General features: G+C 39.0%; 1 protein-coding gene across 1 annotated transcript in view; it reads right to left on the reverse strand.

Moving 5' to 3' along the window:
* Nucleotides 1-9323: 9323 nt before the first annotated feature.
* The window catches only part of CAPZA2 (capping actin protein of muscle Z-line subunit alpha 2), a 30654-nt gene continuing 20655 nt past the window's right edge, over nt 9324-19322 (reverse strand). The window contains exons 7-10 of the mRNA XM_013303295.3: nt 17446-17524; nt 13848-13919; nt 11160-11222; nt 9324-10309 (exon numbers count right to left, since the gene is read on the reverse strand). Of these exons, the coding sequence (XP_013158749.1) occupies nt 10169-10309; nt 11160-11222; nt 13848-13919; nt 17446-17524 (355 nt within the window). The 3' untranslated portion in view covers nt 9324-10168. The remainder of the gene's footprint in view (nt 10310-11159; nt 11223-13847; nt 13920-17445; nt 17525-19322) is intronic.

Below are 19322 nucleotides of genomic sequence, written 5' to 3' on the forward strand. Positions count from 1 at the left end.
AGCAGCCCGGCTGCAAAAGTGGGATTTCAGAGTAAGCCTAGCCTAAGACTTAAGCTAACCCACCCTCTAAACACTCATGAAGCAGCAGAATAACCCCACAGGCAGTGTTCCTCACTTCTGAGGTGGCTGGGGAACGCAGCCCCTGTCTATAAAACATTTCCTGCGCAGTTAGCAGGAGCTGACAGACCCTGCAGCCTGGGTGGCCCTGCACGTGCAGGTCCAGGAAAGAGAGAATGAAGCTTGCCACTGGTACAGACACCTGGGTTGCCCAACATCCCCAAAAAAAGCTTGGTATTAATGTTGGCGTTGACTTCATATCTTGCGTTGAAGCGGGATGCTCTCATTTGTTACGTCATTGATTTCACCTCTTAATATTAATCTGAACAGTTCATCTCTCTTTTCATCTACATTATTCAAATAGGTTGTGTGCTCTTTAGCCAAACCCAGACCCAGGTGAATTCTATGTTACAATATGCTTTTATGTAACATTTTTGTGTTTCAGCCTCCTGATTGTGAAGAACGCAGAAGAGTAAGGTGATGAAGTCCCACCTGGTCCGAGAAGATTCTCATCCTTCTCACGCCTGCTAGTGTTGGTAAGCCCAAAGTAAAATGACTTCCCCTGTCACAAATTACTGCTAGCTTATATCCCACTTACTATGTCTTATCACACAGTTCTGAATTTACTGCGCAGCCAAGCAAGCGTAACTAGAGGGCCTTAGCCAGGGGCGAGGTTGCTGCCTTCAGCCCCAGGAAGCACCGTGCATCTCTCTCTCACATACCCCACTGGCTCGTTAAGAGAAAAAGGTGTGTTTGCACCGAAGCGCCAGTTGATACCTGGCAGCCCCATTATTCAGTACGTACCCCTGGCCTCATTTGCTGCCTATTATTGAAATCCTGCTGTAGACACAGCACTTTCTATTCTCTGAAGGCTTCTTTCATGATGCTTGCTACTACAGTACCAAGCACTTCATAGACCTCAGGCAGACTTTTTCCATAATCCCTTTTACAAACAGAAAGCTGTGAAGGAGAAGTAATAATACTAAATATAGTCACTAATATGTGATCTTGGGCATTGCTGAATACTCATGACATCATACTTGTTGAATTCCAGACTGATATCAGTTTGAAATAGCAGGTTTCTGCAAATCTGGGCTTCTCCGGGCTTGCATGCCCCAAGGTGAGAGACACGAGCAGACCCATAGCTAGGAGGTTTGTAAGGAGCGTTAAATGAAGACAAAATGCTTTTAAATGCCAGCATCTGCTGCTGTGCGGGCAAAAGGGTGGTGGCTGCGCAGCTGTAGAGTGAGGTCTGCAGCGCCTGGGAGGAGGCACCAGGGTCAGGGCAGCAGGTTCAGCTCTGGCACCAAAATGCTCTGCAATGGTTCTGGGTACATAAATGGACCATAGCTGTACTTGCACCAGAGCTTTATACAGACACAGACTTGTGAGAGGTCAGTATCACTATGAAGCTCTTTCTCTCAGACTTGCTCTCCTTACCAAACGGTGATCACGCAAGGGCAGTGCACAGCCTCTCACAACAGACACGACAGAGGTGACGTGCCCAGCACCAGGGGTGCTCTGCACACCGCTGAGAGTGATACATGCGGCTGGTAGCTATCCAAGAGGCTTTTAATTCCATCCCTTCTCAGTATACCCTGCCCTTTCCATACGTTGTCCCTTAGAAACAGGACTCGTTTTGATTCCTGCTTCCACTATTCAGCCATTTTCAGAAAGAACACTTTCTTCTGCTTTCCCCATTGCTTTTAGTAGAGATATTAATGTATTTTCCTTGCTCTCAATCCCCACAAAATTAGCTGTCAGACCTTTTCCATCCTGATTATATAGACTGCTCCCAAAGTCTTTATCTTTTCTGTTTTGCACTTTCATCTTCTGTGCTCAGGTTTTAAATCCATAAGAACTCCTCTCTTACAGGCTAGCCCATGTCTTCTCTGGATAATTGGTTTTAATGGCATACCTTCCCCTGCGCTGCTACAACAGGAACTCTTCTGTCCCACCTTGGTTCCAGACAAAACACACACGTGAAGAATCCTCCTTTACATGTGACTCCAGTGTTGCCTTACTTCACCTTCTGTTTGGACCCAATCGGTGCAGCTAAAGCAGCCAGTTTGTCTTCCTTCTGCTGACCCAATCAGTTACTCTGTGTAGCAGCTGGGAAGAGGAACAAGATGAAAACCCTGGTGGGTAAGCAGGGAGCTTCACCTATGCACTTGATACTTTCCTCTCAGCATTTTGAACCTTGCAGGCAGGCACAAATAGCCATATTGAAGGGTGGTTGGTTTTTTTTTCTAACAGTTTCATGAATAGACTATGAGAGGTTCTGAGCAAAGGACACAGTAATAGTTGCTGCTTCCATGTTTTCCACCACCGAAGACAGCCACAATTGTAGCAAATCCATCATCTGCAGTGAAAATCCACGGTTACAGGTAGCCTTGGAACCTCTTTCTTTTGTTGGTGACTTTGATTTTTCCTGGAACAGCAATCCCTGATTGTGGGATTGCCAAGGTTGCATCTGCTACTGCCCTCTTTCTCAACCTTATCATCTGTGTTTTGACCGAGGCATTGCATTACCACACCGTGTCTGCAGCTACAATTAGAGTAGCAACTCTGCTATGTCTGGAAGGATCTTATCAGGAGGGTGAAGTATATAGTAGCAGGATTTATTCTTTGGAAAATTACATACTGACACTCTCTACCCTCTTCATTTACATTCAGGTAGAGTAACTGATCACACCAGCGGCTGGTAGGACTGCAAGGCCCACAGTATCCGGCTGAAAGCGCTAAGGAGAGGTAGACAAGTTCTTAAATGCAAGATGATGGCTCACTGAGTTTAGTAATGAACTGGGACAGGAAACATCCTCATTACTGACTTTAACAGATTCTTTTGCACCCAGAGAATCAGTTACGCAGCAATCTCTTCCTTTGCTTTGCAGCAAAGCTCTGAACCAGACCAGCCCTTCAATTCTTCATAAGCATATGGGATTTACTTTCTTAGCAGAATTTCTCAGGTTGTCTTCTGCAAATGAGCTTACTCCTGGCACCTGTGACAGTTAAAGGATGACAGTTAAAAGACTCTTCATACTCAGTCCATGCCTACAGGAACTTTCAACAGGCTCTTGAATGACACAGGCTTTTCTGATACTCTATGAGAAGTTCTGGCTAGCTTTGTGGAGGATACTACCTATCCCCCCCGAGAACTGCTGGGACGTAAAGAAAATGCTTGCATAGATCTTGCATTAGCTACCATCCCATCTTCAACAGTGCATAGCAGGAGAGGTGAGATGCACTTCAGTGCTTCTGAAAACAGGGTAAGCTCTCCTCCTGGACCCCTAGCTTCAGCTGCCTTGTCAACTCCGACTTTTCCTCCACATGGAAAAAACAGGCAGGAAAAAAGCATAACATGCACTTCCTAGCAGAAGAGAGCATGGCACGTTTTACCTCCCCAGTTTCGACTGACATCAACGCCTACCAGGTACTGCTAAACAAAGTGCCTGCTGTTGGCACAAGTATGTCAGATAACAAGGATCCAGCTTATCACCCTGGACAAGTTCACAGCAGGCCCTGACTCTTCATGCCAGAATGCTCTTAGCTCAGAATCCATTTGCTGGCTGGTCCGCATCATTAGGATACAGAAAAGTTTCAGTTTTGTACACTCCCAGTGCCTACTTCTCAGTAGAGAAGGATAACATCAGGCACACATACCTAGCAGTTAGGGTTTTTTCCCTCCTTAATTTAGTACAGGCTTTAAAATTATAACCAAAATCTCCTAATTGCCGATTAAGACAATGCTAGAGAATATTATAGCATTCAGGGCCAGAGATTAGCATAAGGAAAGCCTAGCACTATGTTAATATCATGACAGCCTGCAATACCACAAGGACCAAAATGAACAATATGCAGAAAACCCCAAGCTTCTCAAAATGAACAGAAACCAAAAATCAGGATGTAGAGAAAGGACTTCACGTATTGGATTTCATGTAGAAATTAGAGTTGCTGGATTCATTCTTTAGCCTAAAAACTACAGAGCCTGGAGACGCTCTTCAGATACATTCAACATGTTGCAAAGAAAATGGCAACAAGCTGTTTTGTATGCCTACAGCCAAGACAAAAAGAGGTTAAGATCCAGCAAGGAAAATTTAACTTTTCCTACTACCCACCTTAATACTAATAATACCAAAGCCCTACAAAAACTTAGTCAGGAATTTCTTTCAGAGCAAACAAGTCTCTGTTCTGCAACATACAGTTGAGATGCTCCTGATCCTGCCACACTGTAGAATAAAAAACCCAAGCTTTGCTTTTGCTTTCCATTCAAGTATTTCAAGATTGCCAACACCACTATTGTTCAGAAATCTTCCAGTCAAATATCTGAACTTTGGAGCCTATAACCACAACTGGTTTTTGGCCAATCGTATGCTTTTGCTACCTCATGTTCCTGTTTTCACAATGAAGTGAAAGATTTGCAAACCTTGCCAGTTTTACAGCACTGAAAGCTGTTAACAAAGCAATGTCATGTCAGAAAAATCTGCTTCCCTTCCTCTTTCTGCTACTCAGTTTAAAACTGCTAAAACTGCTAACAGCTCTTGAAAGCTCAGTTTTCCACTCCAAATGCTTGTGCAGGTATTCATCTTAAGTGTCACAGCAAAGCTGAAAATATATTAAAACAACATCTGTTCACCTTTTGAATATTTATTTTGTAATTAACTTATTCCTTTTCCAAGCCTCTTTCCCTAACTTCCAAACTATGCGGAAGTTATTACTGCACAGTTAGACCAACAGATGGGAGAAAGAGGTGCTAGGTCACCATGCAAATAGCAGGTTATTAACAGAAGGGCCGCAGAGCCATTTACGGCAGCACCCTCAGGAGTTTTGACTGGGTTAAGACAGACAGTACTGGGGCAGGAAAACAGCTCAAGCAACACCTGAAGCGTGCCGTTGCCATTTGCAAGGCAGGGGTTCAGAACGGCATGCGTACCCAGGCAGGCAAGCAGGCAGCCTCACGGCACGGCGTACCGAAGACCTCTGTTAGGAGTTCGGAGTGCTCTGCCAGCCTCCATCAGACCTGCGCTCCTGAGTGCAACTTCAAACTGACCCTTTCCTCAGGGCTGCAGCGTAAGGCTCCCACTCTCCAGGCTGAACGGACTTGGTCGAGTGGAAACACGTCACCTTTCTTCCTTAAAATCACATTCTTGTCGTCACTTTTATGACCTTACTGACACATCTCGTATTAGAACTGGGTGTACTGCCTTACCTAGGAGAAGGTGGTATGACTGCATCCCACATCCCAGGGCTGATGTTCAAGACCCTCGCTGCACGACTGGCTCTCTGGCACCTTCACCGCACAGCGAGAATCTAAACATTTCTGCCTTTGGGTACTCACCTTCCAGTACCCAGCTTCTGCAGCAGTCCGAGGCAACACACACCACCATCCAGTACCCAAGAAAGCCAGCACACTGGGCAGGGAGACAGCTCAAGCAGGTGGAAGGAAAACATTTTAAATCCATGGCAGCCCAAGAGAATGAAAGGCAAGTTATTTTTCCTGCACTTGAAAACTTGTGGCTGTGATTTTTCAGTTAGGTTCGTAAACACTTCATTTGCAAAAGAACATATAAAACTGGCTAAAAGAAAACCAGGCTAAAAACATTTGCTCCAGGGAGAGCGATTCCCTTCTTTACCTCGTGGGACCACAGCTCTCTCTGAGGAAAGTAGCCTAGCTTCCAGGTGTATGAGAGGCAACTTTTGCCTTAGCAGGCAGCTGCACTGTAACTGGCAATCCCTCTGAGGACATTTTCACTTGCCAGGACAGAGACTGTGACCATGTTTTTCTGAACTCCTCCTTACAATGCTGCTTGTCTTGCATCCAGTGTTGCGTCAAAGCTGCGGCTCAGCCTTCTACATTATCATTCCCAAGTAACTTCTGAAATAATCTGGAAGGGTAGCTCAAACGTTGAGTTGCACACTGAGAAACTACTTATTAAAAGAAGTACTCTGAATTCTTCCACTAATGCCTACAGTAGCTGTACTCAGTATACACTTGACATTGAAAAATATTAAGCACGTTCAAATACAGAACTGAAATTAATATTTACTGCAAGTCACTATTAGCTTGTGGTGGTGTCCCCGCAAACCAACCAGTAAAAGACTTTAGCAGGCACATTTACAATCCTGTAAGCTGGAAGTTGTTTCAGATCTGAAGTTATTTCAGACTACAGCTGGTCAGGCAGAAGTCCCTACATGCTCCTCTTAGAGGAATAAACCAAACAGGTTTGCTCCTGCACAACTTTGATTTGCAAGGAAAAGATGCACAGAAAAGTCTAAATGTGTTTACAGAATATATCCTTTAAGGCAATGAGTTATCCTCTCATAAGCACATAGATAATACCATGCTGAGCAATACCTGTTAGGGGTAAGCCAATCACAGCAGCAGAGGAAAACACTGCTAAAAAGAAAACCTTCCAAGTATTAAGCATTCATTTTCACAGAAGGAATAAAGTACATATTCACAGTTCCTTTCCTTTAGCTGTGAAAAAAACTATCAAAAAACCACCACATTTTTTGCTTAACCCTGATGAAATTTTTCCCCTTTTTCAAAAAAGGAAAGTTCAGCGTTGACATTGGCACACAAAAATTGACACTTCAAGGTTATGAACAAACTTAGTTTAATCTAAACCTAGTTTACAGTTGCATCAGAAGAACAGGTTCAGTCTTTCCACTAAACAAATGCAGCAGAAACTATGTCCATGTCAGCAAGTGATTCAGAATGGTAAGAGTGGATGCATAGAATCAAACTGTTCAATGTCTATACCTACAGTATATACAGTCTGGAAATTCGAAATTTGAAGCTGGTATGATCCTCCAGACATCCTCAACACATAGATGGTTTCAAACTGCCTGAAAGAAACCCGCTGCTATGGACTCATGTCACCATTAGAAGCTGGAGGGCATCTGGAGGGCAACTGGTTCCTAGTTCAGAGAGAGCTCTGCAAAGGGAAATAAGCTTAAAAGCACCAAAACTGCTTTGTCAGCCAAACCAGTACTGGCAAGTGGGGATGAGAGGGGGATTTAATCCCAAACTGCACAAACTACATCACTGCCTTAGACGCAGCTGGAGCCATCCCCTAAAGCGAACACATCTATTAGGATGTTCAGTCTCACACAATACTTTTAACCCAGGGCTGAATCACCATTTACTAATGAACTGTGTTGCAGTGTTCCCAAAAGGAACCAGCCCACAGAACTATTATTATCAGCATGTAGAATCACAAGCAGCAGCAGTAACGTAATCAAAATTACAATGATATTGAAGTTTCATTCTACCTGCAGTATTGAATTTTCAGACATACAAAAAGGGGCTGCTCAGGAGAACCCAAAAGCAGAATTGCCACTCCTGTTGCAGATGTTCAAAAAGAACAATTGCTTACTTGCAGAAGTTAAAAATTCTTTCATATAAAGGGACACTAAGATGCATAAGATGTAATACACTTCATAAATGCAAGCATTTTACAAGTCCATATTACAAGCCATACTGTCTAGTACATCAACATTGCACAATACAAAGCTTGTCTTTACGTTTTAAAATAGAATATAACAAACAGTAATTCACATTAAGACAACTGCCACAGCAAAATTTCTTAAAGAGAAAGTGCTTCACTTACACAAAATACCCTAAAGCCTACCAAGCAAGCTCTAAAGCTCTCCAATTTACAAGGGGTAGGGGTAGAAACAAAAAAGTGCAATTGACATTCAAAACTGAGAGAAATCAAGAACTCCAAATGTGCCACGTGCCTCAGCTGATACTCAGGTTTGCTTCATCTGCAGAGTCATTACCCCTAAACATGGTATTTTTCCAAAATGGTGTGCTGTAACAGAACAGTTGATTTACTTATACCTTGGTTTATTGAAGCTATAACTTAATAAATTTGATGTTCAAGGTGTAAAATTACCTCAAACTAAAAATTAACACAACAGGAAAACATGTAACTAACACCAATCTACTTATTTCACCCTTCTGGAGCAATTGAAGCTGTAGGATGCTATTCTTTGAAGATAAGGAATTAAGACTATCACAGGACTGAATAAACAGGGAAACACAGTAATACAGTACTTCACAGTAAAATACCTCTTTATTACGAATATATTCAAAACTAGCTTTTTATTTCAGGTAAGAAAAATAGCACGCTGACTTCTAGCCAGTGCTGATTCTGGTCATATGCAATATTCTAACAGTTAGAAAAGTTATTTGCAGTGTTGTGGCCCATTAACAGTTTTCCTAACTGTCCATTCACTGCCTTTTATTTTTAGCTTGTTCTAAAGAACATTTAGACTGTTCTGAGAACATTTCTTCTTGTTGAAGAAATTCTTCAAACAAGGTTTGTATTTAGATCTTAGTTAAGATTGACAGACTTACTTGACAGTGGCTCAGCATCTGTTATGAGCTCACATACAGCTCATATCAGCCTTCTTGTAAATAACAACGTGGTTCAATAGCTGATCTACGAAGGCAATTAACAGGGCAACTCTCCCGGAAGACTGCAGTAGAACAAATCCCACTCTTCTGCTATACAGTTTAGTACTGTAAAGTAGCAACAATTTCAAGGACTTCAGTTAGTTCTATACCCCTTTATAAGAGAGCACTGAAAAAAAGAATGTAGGGGTATTGCTATTACAATTCAAACAGTAAACTACTTCATATATTTTCATACTTGGTACAAGTTTAAACTCTTTCTCTTGCTATGCTGTAACTTAACAGTTTAAGGTACTTAATTGAATCATGCTGTAAACAAAGATATAAAACCTTTGTGTAAGCTTTACTGGTTTAGGAGTGTGCATAAATACTTGCCTTCTGAAAAAAAGCAGCTGTTTAGTTTTCCATCATGAGCGTATAATTACGTAACACATTTTAAAACAGGTTTTCATCCAATTAAAAATGAAATTATGCACTTCACAGAAGCGTTACACAGCATCTGTAATGAAGTCTGTATTTTTTAGATACCTGATGTCCATTTTCAATATGAGATATATCAGACAGGGAAAGCATTCTTCAGACAAATGTATTATTTCTGGCCTTGTAATTTCTTCCATCCTCTGCAGCCCAGTATGAAGCTAGAAGATACCTGTTTTAAGTAGACTTCCATATGTAGATGTTTCTTCAATGCAGATGGAACAATGGATGATGACATTGCAACAATCTCCAAATACGCCGAGAATAGCCAATAAACCACAAGTTTGTGGATGTTTTAAGCAGTATTTAAAAAAATATACAGAAGCACCAAAAATAGGCTCTATCAGGAAGTAATCTGATACTCAAATAAATAGAAAATTTGCATTTTAATGTCACATTGAATTTTAGTACATTTCAACCCAAGAAAAAAAATAAACTGACATAGTAATGAGTACAGGATTATATATATTACAATATGCCTTGTTATAATACATTTGTGGCTTTATCATAAAAACCTCAAGGGCAGATGGAGTTTGAGCTCATTTGAGTAATTGTCAGGAACAAAGCATTAAATGCATTTCTCAAATAAGTACTTTTATTTAATTTCAAAATCTTAAAGGAGCGTTAGACCTTGGCCTTTTCTTTAAAAAAAAAAAAAAAAAAAGATTAGTTACCACGGAGCTAGCTAAGTAAGTATTCTGAAAGGTTTAAATGACATAGAAAATGCTTTTCCCAATTTTACATACAATGAAAGGATAGATGATTTCAAAAACAGCACCTAAGGCTAACTATGTTGACCTTGACCTAGAAATGCACATTACTGGTCTTCACAAGGAATCCAACAAATTTTGGAAGTTGTCCATTTCACATGAAAGCAAGAGAAAGGGTTATGATATGCAAAAATATTTTCAAACTGTTCTTATTATGTAATTGAAAACTAAAGGCAGGGTCTCTTCATTATAAAAAAATAAAGGTACAACAGAAACTCTAAAGGAAGATATTCAGCTATACTGAAGCTGCAACCCTCTGAAAAGAAAGAAAAAGGAAAAAAGCCAATTAGCTAAGCTTTGTGCTCTAACCAAACTACTTACAGTGATTTTCAATGGCAAAAGCCCATGCTGACTGGGTGATTTGACAGTTCCAAATACTTTTTGTAATAATTTTTATTTGTATACAAGGACACTAAAATGATCCAGTCATGCAACGTTCACTTTAAGCATTCTGCATCTCTTTTCCAATCTTATAGCTAAGGATCTTGTTCCAGTCAATCTTGGTGCGGGTAACCGGTAATTGTCGACGTAAGGCCTTGAAAGTAGTGTCCGACATAGTCTGGTAATTCTCACTGATAGCAGTCTGTTAAACACAAAGTCATACAAAACAAAGACACGTGAAAAACAGAACTAGGATGTTATATAAAAAGTTGAATGAATAGTCAGTTACCTCCTAAACAGGCTTACTGAAAATACGCTAAATTAAAGTAATATTTTATGAAGGAAACCTGCTATATCTAGACTGAAACTATGTGAAGAAAATTGGTGAGACAGATCCAATAAACCTGGCCATAGCCTAGGTGTTTCAGCAAACCACAGTGTGGTTAACCAGCAGCACGAATAAAGTGCTGATCAGATTTCAGACAAAGTTTTTTCTGTGGGGATGGTAGAGTCAGTCCACAATATCGTATGAACTTGAATATAATGCATATTATACATACTTAGGAAATTTTTGTTAAAGAACATTTTTTTAAAACTGACAGAACATGGCACCTGAAATTTACCTTCTGTTCAAGACCTAAATGAACACAAATCCACTTCTACAGAGGATATCTGGAACAGTTATACTTTCCTAACTTTAAAATGACTAACTGGAATGGATAATGCCTTTAGTCGTATTTTGCAAAGCTGTCTAACAGAGTAGCCTCTGAATAGAATCTGTACAAAAATTCCACTTAAGGAAAGACATCAGAACTGTTGATACTTGATCATGCTAGGGGCTTTTCTGCTCTCAAAAAACTTACTTCTAATGTAATGCTAAGCAGGTGCAGTCACCAGAAGGTATGGAAAGTTAATAGCAGCATGTAATCTATTTGTATGGTACTGCGTTATCTTAATACCAAAAGCTTGCTAATTATACAATACTAGCTTTAGTTAAGTATACGGTAATGTTATAAATGTGAGTAAGGATATAGTGTTTGTTTCCAACATACCTGATACTCATTTTCTGCAGCCTCTACAATTTTTATAAATTCCTTTGCTGTCTGGGCTTCATTCTAGGAAAAAAGTGTTTGAATTAGGTCTGATGTACAGCATGATTCTAAGACCAGCTGGATTATGTTTTTTCCTATAGTTGGGAATGGTGTCAGGTAGACTCCATGAGAACACATGACCATTTAGAGGCTAAACCAAAACTGAACAAAACATTCATCTGAAAGGCATATACCACATTATTATTATTATACTAAAAAAATAAAAACAGTCAAACTGCAACAAGCATAAAGATTACCATGGCATTAATGAAAATATTTTGATTAAAAATTTTACGGCATGACAAAAAGATGATTGGAACAGAACAGCATTTGGAAATATGACATTGCACACACACAAGTCTCTAAAAACATGTGAAGTATGGCTATTAGCATTTATCAATGTTAAGTTTCCAGTACAAGTTCGCAAAACTTAAAGAACACAAGCTAACCCAGACGTATTCAGAATACAACTGAAAAAAAAAAACAAAACAAATTTGTTCACCTCTAAACATTCTGAATCTGGACACTAAGCCAAGGCAAACACTAGACTTTGTATACCTGGTCTTCTAAAAAAATCCCTAAGTACATCTTGCAAAATGAGGGTGCAACACACTGCAATGTCCAAATTTCATCATGACTGAAACAGTTTCTTGGCTTCACTCCTCACCTTTAAGCATGCGGGTGTGTGTTTGTTGTAAAAATAAAAAATGACCCATCAGTCTATCTGGAGACAAATTAGCTCAAGTGCTTGAAAGAAGTCTCAATAGGAAGCAGGGTTCATGAATTTTGAAACTTCCAATTTGTTGTCAGAGACATTCCTAAGGGTGCTCTTGCAGAAGCTGTTAAAGTTGGGAGCGTTCTTCCCCCATGTGACCCCTTGCTCCTACAAAGGCAAAGCCTGGGAGAAAGATATGGCAGCTTCAACTACAACTACTTCAAAGTTTCAGCAAAACTGCACCTAGCAGCTGCAGCAGCGCGCCTGGACACTGCAGGAAGAGATGAAGGAGGAGGTAGAGACCAAGTAGAACACATGAAAGGATGCTGACGTTTCATTGAACTGAGGCAATGATTTCAAAGGCTCTGCTAGTGAAAGGAATAATTCAGGGGTATGAGGTCTTATTTGACTCAGACAGAAGTGAAGAAAGTAACCTACAACAAAATTATTCATAGGTCTAGCAACAAGAGAACTCTTCAGTCATTTATTTTAGTTGTGCGCCTTGAGTATAAAATTGCTTCTCTGCAAAACAAAAAAGAAGAGTCATGGGGGCTCCTTTTAATCTACCTACCAATCCTTCTGTGTGAAGTAAGAACTTGTGCAGTCTCTGCCCTCTATGAAGCTCAAAGTCAAGGCTAAAAATTGGTAACCAGCAGCATACTTGCTTTGCTTCTAGTAGGTGGTAGGAAAGTAAGGTAAGAGATGTTTTTCTACTCATAGGTCTTCTGCAGCTTTACTAAATTGTAGAACAGGATTAAGTTTCTTCCCAATACAAAATGAAGCAAAAGCTATTGAAAGGAGAACTTCTTCCACATAATCTTCCCTGAAGCAACTCTTAGTTGAATGAAAGACTAAACCAATCCCTTTGCTTAGGTGGTCAAAAGTAATTTTATATCTACAACACCAGAAGCGTTATCAGTTGGCACCACACTCCCCCATTCTTTATGGTGCTATTGCAACTGAAAAGCCAACAAGCCTTGCTTTATATTAATGAACAATGTTCTTTACTGATGAATTGAGCTTTTGAGCCAATTTGGTCACTACTAGTCATTAGCATTAAAATACTTCTACTGTTCACTTTTACACTTTCCCTTTGCCAGCTAAACCTCACTGGCTCAAGTTTTATTAAAGAACGCTCCAACAGAAAATCTTACTGTTTATAAATACAATCTCCAGTAGGCAAGAGGAGCACTATTTCAAAAGAAGTAGCTGTTCCTGTTGTAATGTTACCAACTCTTAAAAGGATACATCTTGTACTACTTCCAAACAATTGTTACTTCCACTGCCTGCTCCTGATTACTATAATGATCCATTTGGAAAGAAGTTAAAAAATATGATGCTTTATAAATATAAAGTGCGTTATGCTTCTCAAGCTGAAGCACCTCTGAAAGGCTTTTTGTACAGAAAAGCAAGAGGCTGACAGCACCTGTTACAGACAGGGAGGAAATGAACAGAGAACACCCACTACTGCTTCTCAACTTGTAGCATTTGTATACTATTTTTAGCATACTGTTTTTCTTCCAGTGAGCAAAGGGGGTAAGCTCCTAAAGACTGTGCTACTTAGGTGGGTTATTATAACTCAAACCTCCTTCATATTCAAAAATTAATTCTATAGGTCACTCTGCAGACCAAAGTTTAAATACAGCAGAAGTGCAGAAAGACTGACAGCAAACTAATTGAAGCTTTACCATCAAAGTTAGCTTATATAAGACACATACAAGCATACATTAATTTTATTTTTTTTAAACAGGAACTACATGTTAAACGAAAGTAGTAAATATCACATACAAAATATTTATAAATTAGAACATTAATTCCCATTCATGCAGAACAGAAAAGCAGCCTACAAACTTCCGAGTTTTTTTAATCTTGCTTCTCTTTTTAAATGAAAAAGTCACTTCAATATATACACTAAAGTCTTTAAGATCACTTACAGACACTGTTAGAGAATCTTGTATGTCTTTATGGCTCACCAGCTGAACATTACCATCTTCATAATAGTGAACCTACAGAAAAACAAAGAACCTCATATTAAATGCTACAGACCAACAACATACAGCAAAATCAAAGTACTGTAGTATTTGTCATAACAACAAACCTATAGAAAACAAACATAAAGCCACACATAAAATAGAACAACAAAAACAAGTGGGAATACCAAAATGTTGTAGAATTTAAATATTTTTATGGGGGAATAGCAAAGAAGCTACTCTGGAAACATGTTTGTGTTGATGTGCCTCTAGTACTATTTCATGCAAAGCAGTTTAGGTTTTGATTAACATAATGAAGATGACAACATACTATTTATGTGACCTTAGCAGAAACTTACGAAATGAATGGGCTATTCTAAGTGGTGAAAATACATTTAAAATGAGAATAGTTTTGGTGAGGCTTCAGTATACTGTGAAGTTGTTTTTCTGCTTTACCCAAACTGTTTTCTAGGGACAGTGTGACATTAAGCTTCCCTTTCTAGATCTGCCTGGCTTTGGTATTTTCCTCTATTAGATATGGCTCATAACAAAAGCTGGTATTTATCTAGACAAAGGAGCTTGTGGGGACAAAGTTTGCCAAGGTTAGATAGCCAAGCAGAATGAAATCTGTTTACTCTTGAAATGTTAGATCTACAGAACAGCTTCCTTGCCTATTTTGCAGAAGGAGGAGACCAGTAAAACTCTACCCAAGCTAACTCAGTATTTCTAAATTCAGTTAGGAAGCATCTGAAAACATTCAGTTTCTAACGCAACTGTTGGAAAATGGAAGCATGTACATTGTTACATGTAAAAATTCACAATAACTGATAGAGTTATACAGCTCACTGACATTTAAACAGGTATCCTCAGAGATTTTTAAATAATTTTGATAAAGTCAACATAGTCAACGTAGCTGATGTTATAAGGAATTGAAACACTTGTGTCTCACCCTCTTAGGCAAGATAAAATTTTAATTTGGAGATTAATGAACAATACTATAATTTCATATACATTATGATCATGTGTGCAAGAAACCCTCAATTTTATAAACAACAATAGAGAAAATACGACAGAGTAAGACAGCTATAATACCTAAGCAAAAGAAAGGTTTCCAACATGAGAAAAACATTATTTCCCAAGATTCATCTTACATTATTACTTTGCTTATTGTCAAATGCTTGTTTTTCAACAAAGGGTATAATCCTAAGCATAATATAAGCTCCTTTTCAAATCAGACATTACTGGGTGAAAATTTGACCAATCTTTTTCAATCCAGTTCTTAAAAGATGAGAAGTGCTTACTCAGTGCAAAATTCTGAGACTTCCCATGAAACAGCAGAACCCCAAAAAGTATAGATCTCCCTCCTTCTCTGTCACATTCTGCTGCAGAGGGCTCAAACCTCCCCTGTGCTCTGAGACCAACATCAGCACAAACATCTTACCTGTCTCACTGAGTCACACTCTTGGCAAACACTCAGGCCTAAAAACTTAACAGGGATGAAGAGGCAGATCTAACTCTGGGATGTGTTATATCTTATACAAAATATGAGAAGTAACTGTTCTGTACTATACCTCACTGCTGACATCCTTCTAGAATGCTAGGTCTGGGTTCAGAAGACTACAAGAAGGATGATGTTTATGAACAGAACCTCTTGGAAAGGTTAACTAAGGAGGGATGAGAATAACAAATTATCTAAGAGATAAAAAAATTAGTAACCAGTACACTTATCAGTTGTTTTCCATGCGTAGTTGGAGCATGTCAAGCACCACAGGGACTTAGCTTTAGTAAAAGGCTCTGCTCTTGCAATTTACCCCTTACATATAATTAAAAGAAAATTAAACAGTGGAAGAGACTATGACAGTTCAGAATCTCCTCTATATTAGAATTTATTAATAGAATTAAAAAAAAGGAAGAAATTGCACAAGTGACCTTAAAAATACTGAACACACCTGAAGATAGCAGGTGATGCTGGAATTTCCCCCAACTTAATCACAAAAGGTCTTACCAGAAACAGGGCAATGGCCATATAGCTGTCAAGGATTCTGCAAACACCACTGAAATTTCAGTACTCTGAAATTTCACTGATATTGCAGCAAATTCATATTCTAGAAGATTATTTTGCTCCTTAAAAAAATTAAACCACTTTTGTTTGCTTGGAGACGGTAAGAGGGAACACTCCCACACACATTGAAGAAATCGTACATAATTTCTAAATATTTGAAACAGAGTTCAAAATTTCTTGGTGAAACAAGCAGTTCCTATACAAGCAAAAAAAGTAAAACACTTCATCACTCCCCAGAACACTTGATTATTTACATGTAATAGTAATAAAAGACAAAAATCAGCTGGTGCCCAAATCGAGATGCTGATTAAAACCTGACTAAATTCCCTGTTCAGGCTATTTTCTAGGCTACTGGGCTAACCTTTACGAGAATTAGGTAGACACCTGCCTGCTTGTTCTGGAAAATCTGTTAAGACATTTAACCAAAAGTGCATGCTGTGGAGAAACACCCTGTTTTGCTGCAAGATGGATTTAGGTGACAGTTTACTTTGATTCTCCCAAAGTCTTGAGAAGCCTACAAGGTACTTAGGGTGGTTTTACCATGACAATCTTGATCTGACAACATAATGCTTTCCATGATTTGACTATCATTCCAGTTATTACAAAGTTTGCCCCAGACTGGGAATGAGAAATCAGATTCAGGTTCCCCTGCTTGGACAGATCTGAAGACAGCTGCACCACATCCTGAAATAACATCACAGCCTCAGGCTACGGCTAGAAAAACATTCTGTTGCATCTTCCTTCTGAAGTCATCACCGAGTAGTAAGGAAGTGCAAAACTCATGGGGGCACAAAAAGAGCAGGAAAAGGGAACCTGACTATATCCAGTAAAAAGATAATAAAGTACTATGCTGAAAGCCAGACTGCACTAAGATTCTAGGCCCCGATCCCAGAATTGTTTTAATAAACTCCTGCAAAGTATGTGAACACATTCCAGGGAACCAACAGAAAGTCAAGTCCCTCTGCCTACCACATGACAGTCAGCCTTCCTTTGGTCTCAAGATTTCTGCATTCCTGCTTGGACAGTATCTCCTTTCTAAATGCCCTAAAGCCAACAGAGAGGGCAAATTCTGAATGAATGAGAGCTGGATTCAAAAATTTCAGGTGAAACGACTGAAACCAAAGGTTCCCACCCTATTGTTCAGAAGTAACATGCAAACCCCTGCTATTATCAGTTAAAAAGAAAAAAAAAGTTCTACTTCAGAAAGGGCCTAACCTCAGGAAAGGCTGGTGTCACTGTGAATTCAAAAAACAGGAAACCAAAGAGGTATATGAGGTGACTACACCTTAGGAAGTCCTCTGAATCATTACATTAAACACATATTTTGCATTTGTAAAAATTAGGTAAATATGCAATTAAGTCACACGTAACTGAGTGGGCATCTCTGTTTTGCTTATTGGGTCCCCAAATTCTCTTAGAATATTTAATACACTGGCCTGAGTCTCCCTTCATAATAACTGGAGACTTTACTGATCAGGACACAGTTTGAGATAAGCATACCTGAATTTTCAAGATGCCAGCCACTTGAGTGGTTGAAGGGGTGATTGTAAACTTCCATTCTGACCTCCAACGGCCATTCCTTTAAAAAAAAGAAAACAGAAGCCAGATGTCACCCCACTGGTTAAGAAAAAAACCCAACATACAACTGATAGTCAAAGGAAAAGAGAGAATGAAATATGCTGTGCAACTACATGTGCACAAAATCTTTCCCTAAAGATTCAGCCCCCATAATCAGTCAAGATGAGAACAGTTTCCCAAAATATTTAACCTCAATTCTGGATGTGGACCAAGGAGATTTATTAGTAAGGACCTTGTAACAATAGGACTTAACTTCTGAAAATACATGAAGCCTCCAAGGTTCCTTCCCTCCTTTATTACTAATTAAGCGTATATAGTCAATACTTTGTTTCTGGGACCCGAACAATTTGCTGGATCAGCCGAAGTCACACTTCACATAAGGTTATGAAAAACATGAATGGAAGGAACATTGAGGTAACAAGACTTTCCACTATGCTGAACTATAACTTAAGGAAGCCTTTCAGCTCTTCTAGAATTTCTGTTTCAGAACAACTATTTCCTTCCAGTTTCCTTCCACAAATTCAATATCCTTGCCAAACTGCTTAAAGAGAGTTTCAAACATCTGGAAAACAGTATGGGGTGATAGTAGTTTCACCCGATTTCTTTCCTGTAGACTAGACATTTTCTTATTTAGTTATGAGGTTAGTGGATTAGAAGGTTAGTAAATTAGAGCTACATTTAGAATGTACTGCGTCTGTCTCTTGATTCTTCCTTTGTTTGCATTTAAAGAAGGGAAGAAGTTAATGCTATATTGAGTTCAAGTCCTACTAATGTTAGGTGTAGATTCCAGTGCATTCAGCAAGGGGAGAGATCAAGTCTTTAAGATTAACAGCGACTAATGAATCTATATTGACACATCTTCGATACTACCAACATTAAATCAGTTATTATCATTAACTGGTTATTATTTCAGACCCTATCAAAATTACAGATTATTACTAAAAATTCAGACTAAGGCAATTCAGAAGCTTATTGGCATCTCTAGGAAAGTGAAAGGGTCACCCAACTCAGTGACACTAATGTTACTGGTAGCCTCATAGACCAATACATTAGTTACAAGAAAGTTACATGCTAAACTACATTTTAGGTACAATATTAGTTTTTAGATGCGTGGGATTCAATGACTAGCTAACAGATTTGTTTGCTTCTTAGTCACTTTGTGGTCCTTGAACTTAAGATGACCACAGTGTTTCTACTCTGAAGTATCTTTTTTGTCTTTAAGATGCTATTCCAATAAACAGAATTCAAGGTCAGAAAGATCCTTCTGTAGGAAATGCTCTACATGAAAAATAACGTGTCATTACTTTATTTAGCTCTGCTGTCTTAAGATGTTTTGTAAGAGATTAACTGCCCTTCCTTTTCTTTAACATTCTTTACTAAACCACCTACCCTACTTTGTTGATAGTATTTCAGAAATTCATAGAACATTTTTCCTTTGGCATATATTGTTTTTCTATCATCCAACTTCCTTTCATGGTAGGTTGCCAGCCTTCCAAAGGCCTAAAAAGCTGGGACACCTTGAGAATAAATACTGGCTGTGGCTTGGGCTGGATAACCAGACATACAGCTGGATAACTGGTTAAATTTTAATACAATCCTCCATCCCCAAATCCCCCAAACCAATACGCATTTATTAAAACTTGCTAAGAATGAGAATTGAGTCTGACTATCTCCCTGTAAAACTCTTAGAAATGTGGTCAGTGTTTTCCCATAGATGTCTGACCATAACTTTATTAAAGAAAACTTTCAAGAAAGATTTTTCTCCATCTATAAAAGGTTGTTGCATATCTATTCCTCTT

The sequence above is a fragment of the Falco peregrinus genome, chromosome 6, assembly GCF_023634155.1.
Source record: "Falco peregrinus isolate bFalPer1 chromosome 6, bFalPer1.pri, whole genome shotgun sequence".
Taxonomy (NCBI): domain Eukaryota; kingdom Metazoa; phylum Chordata; class Aves; order Falconiformes; family Falconidae; genus Falco; species Falco peregrinus.